The following is a 10583-nucleotide window of genomic DNA, read 5'->3' as shown; positions in this document are numbered from 1 at the left end:
ATGGATATGCATTTGTTGTTTCTTAAGTATATCAAATCGGTATCGATACTTAAGTATCGGTAATGATTGTTTAGTACAATATCCTTTCATGAGTATCGATATTCGTTGACTCTTTTAATTAGGGATGGGCATGGGATTTGAACCTGACGAGTTCAGTGTTAAAAAAGGCACAAGGTGCACGATAGGGGTTTTATAGTTGAGGCGCAAGGCGCGTGTCTTATTGAACCATCCAACATTTGTTCCTCTTTTCCCCTGTCTTGCCTGTCTTACAAAGCAAATGAACAACTGAGTTAACGTGTGGGATTCATCTTTTACCGAACTCTGAAGCATCATCCTTCATTCCTTCTAAAATTCCTCCTTTTTATAACCCCAAGCAAAGTCGATCCTCTAACAGAACATTACCCTAACATCACAAGAAGTCACTGTTGTTGTCACTGTTACAAGCATGTATTCCGATAAAGCCTTAACTAAAGGTTGTTTCTAATAACGCCTAACTAAAGAATACTTCTCTCTATGTTCTCTCCATCTCACTCTAAGCCTAATTCCAGCACCAAACCCAACTGTCTACTGCTGCTGATCGTCACCCAGCCTAATTCCATCTCCTACTTCAGCAAAAAGAACAAACAATTGGAAAGGCGGCACTTTCTGCGCATTGCTGCGCCGATCAAAATCGCCTCGCCCATACCAAAATAGGCTCTTCACCTTTGCCTTAACGCCTAGGTGCGCCTCGGATGCGCCTTTTTAAACATTGGACGAGTTTCGACCCGACCTTGTTGGATTCTTTTAAAACAGGTTTAGGTCGGTTTTATTAGAAAATATGTTTGGATCGGGTAAGATTCAGTTTTTATCTCAAAAGTTCGGGTTGTGAAGTCGCCCCTAAACTCCGATCGAATTTCGGATGAAGGATATATATTTACTGACCGAGTTGGATTGACCGAAAATCTATCCCAACCTATGCCCATCCCTCTTCTAGAAACTAATTTTACATTAAATGTAGGGAGTATCAATCCCTACAAGGCCTTAAGATTTGGCTAAGAATCTTTAGGGAACTTGTATAGCGTAAACTTTGTCCTCAAAAGTTCAAATTTTTAATAAGTATTAAAAAATACTTCGAAAATCTATTAGTAACATTTTACTATCAATTGATATAATCGAATACAATGTTATCTCTTAAAATTATTTTTTTAAAATAAATTTATATGAGTATTTATAACGATTACGATCGATAGTATTTGTTATAGAGATTCTTAACTATTTAACAATGAATATTCAAATATACCATAGTCGTTAGTGTTTGAATATGAGATCTCTAGGAATAACAATCATATCTAGACTTGTACACGAACCGAACGAATACGAACGAGGGTAAGTTCATGTTCGTTCGTTTAACTTTAACCGAACAAATGAACAAACACGAACAATTAAATGAACAAATTTTTTTTTGTTCATTAAGAAATTTAGCATGTTCGTGTTTGTTCATTAATATGATAAATGATCACAAATAAACGAACGTAACGAACACAAACGAACGAACATAAAATTAATTGAGTTTCTATTTGAAAAAATTCTTTTCTTTTCAAATAATTTTAGTATTTATATTTTCTTTAATTGATTTGAGTATTTTTATTTGAGTTTAAAATTATCTGGAGTTTAAAATATGAATAAGTTTAAGGTTAAAATTTATTAGGTTTTAATATTTCAAAGGGTCTAGATATTGTGTCGAATATAAACAAACATAATTGAATGAATATAAACTAATGGAGTATCGAACACTCACGAACGTAAATGAACGAACGAGTCATTTGTTCATGTAAATTAACAAACATAAAATCTTATCCATATTCGTTCATTTAATAAATAAACGAACATAAACAAATTTCCTCTCAAACAATTCATTGAACATTCAGTTCGTTTACAAGCATAATAATTTTTTTAATCACTAAGTAACTTGGTTATGCTATTATTTTTATTTTTTTATATATATAAATAATTTGAAAAAATATTCCAATGATTATTGAAAAATAAAAGCTTAATATACTTTTAGGTGCCTAAACTATATCTTAAATTAATTTTTAGTGTCTAAATAATTTTTCATTAAAAATAGATGTCTAATATTTTTTTTTGTCACACTTTTAGGTGTCTACCGTTAAAGAAATCATTAAATGACACGTGTCACATTTATATTTTTTTCTAAACTATTTAAATAATATTTTATTTTTAAAAAATCAAAAAATATAAACTTGACATATGTCACTTAACTGTTTTTTTAACGGTAGACACATTTCATAAAAAAAACGATAGACACCTAAAAGTGTAACGAAAAAAACATTAGTCACCTATTTAAACAAAAAATACTTTAGACATCAAAGTCAATTTAAGGTATAGTTTAGGCAAAAATAAATTGAGTTAATTGCATCATATGTCCTTAAATTAAAACTCTCATTTCATATTAGTCTTTAAACTTTTAAATACTTCAATTTCATCCTTAAACTATGACTCTCATTCTAAATTAGTCCTTAGACTTTTAAACATTTGAATTTCATCCCCAAACTATGAATCTCATTATAAATTGGTCCCTAAACTTTTAGATCTTTCAATTTCATCCCCAAATTCATTCAAATGTGTAATCCATTTCAACCATAGTTTAACCTAAATTTTATTTTTTTCAAGCATATAATAATATAACTTGCCTAATGATTTTACAAGAGACATGATTAGTATATACGAAGAATTTAGGATAAAATTGAAATATTCAAAATTCTTGAGGACCAATTTAGGATGAAGATCATAGCTTGGGGGTGAAATGAAATGTTCAAAAGTTTGAGGATTAATTTAGAATAATAGTCATAGTTTAAGGATGAAATTGAAATGTTTGAAAGTTCAGAGACTGATTTGAAATGAGAGTCATAGATTGGGGACATATGAAGCAATTAACTTAAATAAATTGTTAACAAATTTTCTAAAAAACCAGACCCGGTCTGATTCTAAACTTAAACAAGAACCTTTAAAAGAGACCGGGCCGTATCAGGTCCGGCTGGAAACACCTTTACTCATCAATAGCTATCAATTTATTTATTAATTATTAGTTTTTCAATTCCAAATTTCACTGAGCTAAACGAACACAATCTACAAATCCATGAACACGAAATCACTGCAAAAAAAATTAGTGAAAATTCCGTTGCAGAATTTGTTAATATTCATGTAGAACAATTGATTTATTTTTTTATTTTTTTTAATAATTTTGTTTTGCAGTGTGAAATGGTACTGAGCAATCTGACGTTGTCCCCAACGATTCCTCCATCTTCTTCTTTGTTCTTCTTCATTAGAAGCTCTACTGTCTGTGAAATTTCAGGCTTTGAATCCCTAATCACCAACGGCTGCTGCTTCCGTTTCCACACCGCGAGGAGCCGCTGGAAATGCGGCGCTATCGACACTCGCGGCGGAGGCGTCGTCGGCATTGTCGAGAACAACGCGCCGGTTTCGTCTTCTGCTTCGCGAGGAGAAACCGTAGCGGGAAACGCGGTTGTTGATATTCCGGTTAGTTGTTACCAGCTGATCGGCGTTTCGAGCCAGGCTGAGAAAGACGAGATTGTGAAGTCGGTGATGAATTTGAAGAGTGCTGAGGTTGATGATGGTTACACTAGTGATGTTGTCGTTTCTCGTCAGGTGAAATGATCGAAGAGGTCGTTTTTTTTTGTGTATTTGTTTTTCGGAATTCCTTTTTTTGATACTTTCCTTCTTTTTGATTCTCCTTTGCAGGAAGTTCTGATGGATGTGAGGGATAAACTACTTTTCGAAACGGAATACGCCGGAAATTTGAAAGAGAAGATTCCGCCTAAATCATCTCTTCGAATTCCATGGCGTTGGTTGCCTGCTGCTGTTTGCCTTCTTCAAGAGGTGCAATTCCGCACTGTTTATCCTTTTTTTGTAGTTTATTGTGTGCTTTTGCTTTAAAGTTTTGAGGAAGCATTGCAACAGGTAAATGAAACCCGGGATTTCTTCAGACTTGTTAATAAGTAAATCGTACGTGGTAGAACATGAGCAAATGGCTAAAAGAGTATAACAGATAGTCAAACACAATTGTTGCATATCAAATTAAGTTTGTCCGAAAACCTTTTCTGCCTTGGATCCAAATTTTCATTTTTATGCATTTATTTATATGCTTTTGGAAGCAAACAGTAAGTAGAGAAAGCATCCACCAAAGAAAGCCTAAAAAAATGAAGTATTTTTTTGGCTTGGAAAGCTAGAACTGATATGGTATGGATTCCTTGTGAATCAGGTTGGAGAAGAGGAACTTGTCCTTCAAATTGGGAGGGCAGCTATTCTGCGTCCAGATGCTAAGCCATATATTCATGATTTACTTTTATCAATGGCACTTGCTGAGGTGAGACAAATAGGTGAAGAGCTTAGCTTCTTTTACCAGCTTTAACATCAACTTTTCTATGCCCACTTTTCTTATAATAGGTGCTTTCTTGAAGTGTTCAATTGCAAAGATAGGTTTCGAAAAGAAAAAGGTCTCTGAAGGATTTGAAGCTCTTGCTCGTGCTCAGTCTCTTCTCAGGAGTACAAAGTCTCTTAAACAGATGGCGTTGTTATCTCAGGTAATTTTTGTTGCTATTTTATGCTTTTGCCTCCATATTATTCAAGCTTTGCTTTAGTCAGTAATAGGCACTTTCATCGTAACTTGAATAATAATAGCATCCTGTTCATTACCTAAAAAAAGGGTAAAGAGAATCAAAACAATGCAAAACTTCTTATGAATTGATCTGATGGTTAAGAACTTAATATATTCTGCCTGCTGATGACTGCAACAATGTCGGAGGATAGGTTTCACATGTAGACAAGAAATTATGAGCTACCCTTGTTTCTCAAGGTTTGGTCACAGCCTTCTATTTACATTAATTATTTGTCATGGTTCTTAGATAGAAGAATCTTTGGAGGAACTTGCACCTGCATGCGCATTGGAGTTATTAGGCTTGCCTCGATCACCTGAAAATGCTGACAGGCGACGCGGAGCGATTGCAGCCCTGCGTGAACTGGTCAGACAGGGGCTTGATGTGGAAGCATCTTGCCAGGTCCAAGATTGGTCATGCTTCTTGAGCCAAGCTCTTAATCGGCTGTTGGCCTCAGAAGTAGTTGATATTCTTCCCTGGGATAATTTAGCAATGGCAAGGAAGAATAAGAAATCAATTGAATCACAGAATCAAAGGGTTGTAATTGATTTTACCTGTTTCTACGTGGCATTGGTTGCTCATATTGCTCTTGGATTTTCAAGCAAGCAAACTGACTTGGTAATCTCTCTATTCCGCTTGCTCTGTGAATAATACGCTGGGTGGGAGACTGTTTTCCATAATTTATCTGTTATTAATTTCACTTTTTTAATATATTTATGTAGATTATCAAAGCAAAAACTATATGCGAGTGTTTGACAACATCAGAGGATGCTGATCTAAAGCTTGAGGAGGCTTTCTGTTTGTTCATTCTTGGACAGGTATAGATTTATATCCTTTTACCTAGTGTTGCATTTAAATATCGTAGAAATTGAAGGTTTTGTTTCTTTGGAAGCTGGAGCTTTTTTTTTTCATCGAAATGCTTTAATAACTCGTATGTTGGTTATTAGGGAAGTGAGGTTGAGGTTATTGAAAAGCTTAAAAAGCTTGAATCAACTTCAAATCGTGCACCCCAAAATTCTATTACAGGAAAGGAGATGCTAGGCAGTTCTAAGACAAAATCATCATTGGTAAGTCTTAACCTGTCTTCTGCTTTGAAATATGCATCTAAGATTGCAATGAGCGGAAATTAAACAGTTAGGAGATCAAATATGTTTGATTTTCTCTTTTGACTGTGGATTGTATATTGTGATTTTATGTTTGCTTAAGAACTTTAGGAGAATAAGGGGCCTGTGCGTTATTTCAGGTAACAGATGTCACATATGATGGAGTAATGACTTGTATAAAGACTACTAGAGGGGTGATGGAGCATTGCTCAATAGCAATAGTTTAAACCATGGGTCAAATTTGAGCCCTTATCTTTTGGCCTTGGTGATTTTTGAATTTATTAGGTAGAGTCAAGATGCTATACTTTGGTGTATGCTTTTGCGGATAATATCAATCTGGTGGATCAAATGAGATGCTTGAGTTATGGAGGAAAACATAAAATCAAAAGTCTTCAGTAAGCCTAAAACAAAGTGTATGATATGAAAACTCTGTAAAGTCCTGGTAACGAAGCAAACGTAAAATTGAAGAAAAATATATACTGCAAAGTGATTTGTTTTAGTATCTTGGCTCAATCATCCGAAAATAGGATCCTAGCATGATTGGTGAAATTGAGAAAATTTACTTGGGTCTTGACATGTGTGACAGCAATTCAGCAAATACCCCTTTAGCTTATGGCATGCTTCTGCATGATAGCAATAACACCATGATTGCTTAATGCTATTGGATTTTGGGTGGTCAAGCAAAGATGAAAGTTTTTAATACGAGGATGCTGCATAGATATAGGGTTAGGAATTCACACAAGCATCCAGGAAAATATGGAAATAGTAGTAAGCATCACATGAGACATATATATGGTGGTTTGGCTATGTGTTGACAGTGGTACATAAATGCTTCTATTGGAGTTTTTGTTTCTCGGACACTTAATTTTTGTTGAAGTACTTGTGCCCTGCACATTCCTTAAGTAACATTGGTTAGAGTATATGATTTAGTAGAATGTTCTTTCCAGGAGGAAGGATACACCAAGGAATAGAAAACTTACCATTTTCTACATTGTGATATTACTCTAACCTAGGGTTCTTAATAGAAAACAGTGTTCTTTGTACCTGAGATCATCAGGTAGAACAATGTTGTCAAGGCACATGCCTAGGTGCTTAAGAGCAGTGCGAATCAAGCAAACCTCCTACATCCTTCAGGCAAGGCACGGTTAGTAAGATGGATTCTTTTTGTGCGTAGGGACATTTTTCCCTAGGCTAAAGGCACAGAAAAAAATGTGCAAGGGACATTTCTGGTCTATTTTCGGGAATAAAAAGATTAATGTTTTAACTGTTGTACAACTTGTTGAAGGTTCAATGGAAATGCATGAAACTTGGAATTTTGTTTAATGACATTTATTATGATAATTTGTCTTTGGAACACATTAGGTATTGCCACAGTGCAAACTCTAAAAGCTTTTTAACAAAATTATATATTTTAAGCTTATTAGAGATAATAATACATAGATTTTTCTTTCATGTTATTAATTTTCTTTTAGAAATTAGCGCCTCCACTCAAGTAAACGTCTCTTTTGCACCTGCGGTGATGCAAGTGCTTAGAGCACGCAATGCTTTGACACACTAAGGTATATAGCTTGATTTTTGTGTTCGTAGGGAGCATGAACTTAAGCCTGTTAAACGGGTACAAATTCAAGCCATGGATCATGTTAATTCATGTTCTCTTTTATTGCTTCTTTCCTTATTTTATGTTTTCAAGACTTGTAATTTAGAAAGGTTGTGCACTTGATAATAGTCGTGGTTGGGTTGCTAGTTGAACTGTGTCCACCTCCACATATCCTCTTCAAATTCTTTGAATTTCTTGTTTATCTTCAAGATTGATGCCTTCTCTGATAACAAACTGCCTGCTGACTTAAGCAGGAAATTTGGCTGAAGGATGCTGTGCTTTCTCTCTTTCCTGATACAAGGGATTGTTCTCCTTCTTTGGTAAGAACAAAATGACTGAGCTATCGGTTTAACCGGGAAGTACTAACATTTGTACTTGTCTGCAGGCCAACTATTTTGGTGGTGAAAGAAAAGCTCTTAGGAGCAAGAAAAGTAATGGTGCCCCTCAAACCATCGCTAATGTAGGCCATAGATCACTAGCTACTGCTCTTGCATCTGAGAGGAAAGATTTTGAGGATTCCCTTCCCCGTATGAAATCTTCTCTACATATTGTATCAACTGTTAAGCAATCACCACCCACTGATTTGCAAAGCCCTTTTGTAACGGGTGAAAATAGCAGCGGGAACAATGTCAATGATTCAGTTCAGTTGGAAAGAAAATTCGTGGGAAAGCAGAATAAAGCTTGGGAAAGTTGGTTTTCCCAGAGTAACGTCACTGAAAGGGTAACTTTTGTTGCCGTATTGGGTTGCATTATTTTAACTGGCTTTAAGGTTTCAGGAATGAAACTGAGTGGGGTCGGGAGTATGCCAATATGGGCCTCAGTTAAACCACATATGAGTACAAGTTCCCTTAACCGTAAAGGAGATTCTTTCTTGGACCACAACTCTGCTCATATCAAGGCAAGTGGTATTGGTGGTAGGATAAAGGAACTCCTGGAATTGGCTAAGGTTCAATTCATAAACCCTTCAGAAGCTATGAATTCAAAAGCTTCCCGCCTTCCTGCTAGCCTGTCAACTTCGATCACAGCAGTGGAGAGGAAGCAAATGTTTGTACAAGAAGCTGAAGCTCTTGTCAGGCATTGGCAAGCAATTAAGGCTGAAGCTCTGGGACCTAACCATCAGGTTGACTCCCTTTCTGAAGCCCTTGATGAGTCAATGTTAATTCAGGTAAAACCTATTGAACGGTCTCTTTTGATTTTATGCTTTTGTTATGTTAACAGTAAGATAATACATGAACCTTCACTCGTCTCCTTGCCTAATCACCATAACCCCAAAAGGGAGGAGCTTGACCGTTCGAATAAATTTAATGGATGTAGTACAAACATATACTTTTAGACTTTTAGTTCTTAATGGAAAAAGACTATCTTAAATCGTAATCAGGATTCAACCATTTCTGAGATTTTTTAAAATTTCAAAACTAAACCTTTGCTAGGTACTAACACTGAATTCACGATGTGGGAAAATTTTGGCATGTTTATTTCAAGATTTCTATTCCTGGAGGTGGAAGTAGCACTTCATGGCTAAAACCTTCGGTTTGGTTTTTCATTCTTTATGACATAATTGTGGTCTGCAGTGGCAAGCGTTGGCTGATACGGCGAAAGCTAAATGTTGTTATTGGAGATTTGTTTTGCTGAAATTGACCATTCTTCGAGCGGACATTCAAATGGATGTAAACATGGGGGAGATGGCCGAAATCGAGGCTCTCCTTGAGGAAGCAGCAGAGCTTGTTGATGAGTCTCAGCTAAAGAATCCTAATTATTACAGGTCAGCAAATACAATATAGGCTTAGTGTTATTTTTGGAGCATCTAGAACTCGGAAGCTGTTTAATCAAAACACATGGACTAAATTGTACTTCCTTCTCGACTGATTGCTGCAGCACATATAAAATTCGATATATTCTTCGGAGGCAAGATGACGGATCATGGAAATTCTGTGGAGGCGACATCGGAATGCCATCATGAGACGAAACATCATTCATAACAAGCCACGGTGAGTAGACTGCTAATCTTTTCATAACGGTTGTGTGTTTCTGTAGTAGCAAACACCAACTTAAGCTCGGTTTCGAGTTCATTCTTAGGAGGATTAGGATTTCATCTAGACCTAACATTTCGTGTTTCTTTTCGTTTTCGTGTCATTATCACGTTTATCGAATCATACACTGTATTTTTTTCGACATGTTAATAAATTTTCTGTTCATATGCCAATCTCAAGACCAATCTAAACAGCTCCACTACTTTTGCTTGAGTTTTTCATTGATGTATAAACCAATCTAAATTGCTTGCTTTGATGCATGATAATGCATTTTGGAGCCATTGTCAAACATGTCATATTCAGAGTTAATTCATACAGAGTCTCTGAATCATTCAGCGTTTAATCATTCTGAAGTAAACAAACAGTCCCTTAATTAAAAAAATAGTGAGAATGATATTTTTATAATTGCTTTTAAATATATAAAGGTTAATTATATTTATTTTTGGGTTTGATCAGAGTAGATAATTCTTACTTTAAATATGAACTCAACCTGACTTTATCCTTAAAAAAAATTGAACTCGAGTTTTCATATAACTTTATAAGATTAAGTTAGAACTTATCGTATCCGAATCTCATGCTTATTTCTAATTAGAATATATTGTAATTTAAATAATTCATTTATATTTTGTTTATAAAAGTATAATTCAAATATTTAATTTTATTTAAAGAATTTATGTCTCGTCCGACTATATATATTTGAAAGGGGTAGTTTTATATGTTATTATTCTAAGGAAAACATATAAGATAAAACCGAAAATCTGGTCTCATTAAAAAATTTCCATACACCTATTAGAGGAAAAAGAGTGCATCATACTCGTCGATAACACGAACCAACTATTCATCACTAGCAAGAGCATTATCGCTCTTAGCAAGAGGATACGAAATGTTCTTCTAAATCCACGAAACCTTATTCCTTGGGTTGGGATAGGGAGCAAAGCCTGCTCATCGGAATCTTGCTTGGCTACAATCACTGACCTCTATTATCAAAATTTATAAAATGATCTTCTAATTATAGAGTATTGCTTCGTTGAGTCCATCGACTATCAAAAATTACAAAATAATCACCGATTATTTACAATGTTCCAAACTGATCATTTTTCATTAAAAAATTGGTTTGTACCCTATCGACAAAAGCAAGACTCTATAGTTGAAGGATCATTTTATAACTTTTAATATAATT

The 10583-nt window shown here is 35.0% G+C and overlaps 1 protein-coding gene across 1 annotated transcript; it reads left to right on the top strand.

Annotated features, from left to right (window-relative positions):
- Positions 1 to 3124: 3124 nt before the first annotated feature.
- On the top strand, positions 3125 to 9570 carry LOC120187601 (plastid division protein CDP1, chloroplastic-like). Its single transcript, XM_039191293.1, has 11 exons — positions 3125 to 3666; positions 3760 to 3897; positions 4280 to 4384; positions 4479 to 4601; positions 4923 to 5291; positions 5396 to 5491; positions 5621 to 5740; positions 7628 to 7693; positions 7759 to 8538; positions 8945 to 9135; positions 9249 to 9570. Exons 1-11 carry the CDS (start codon positions 3259 to 3261, stop codon positions 9331 to 9333), a joined length of 2481 nt encoding a protein of 826 aa, XP_039047224.1. The 5' UTR covers positions 3125 to 3258; the 3' UTR covers positions 9334 to 9570.
- The last annotated feature ends 1013 nt before the right edge of the window (positions 9571 to 10583 follow it).

This window comes from Hibiscus syriacus, unplaced genomic scaffold, assembly GCF_006381635.1.
Source record: "Hibiscus syriacus cultivar Baekdansim isolate YM2019G1 unplaced genomic scaffold, ASM638163v2 tig00004041_pilon, whole genome shotgun sequence".
NCBI lineage: Eukaryota > Viridiplantae > Streptophyta > Magnoliopsida > Malvales > Malvaceae > Hibiscus > Hibiscus syriacus.
This window is presented reverse-complemented; position numbering and strand designations above follow the sequence as displayed.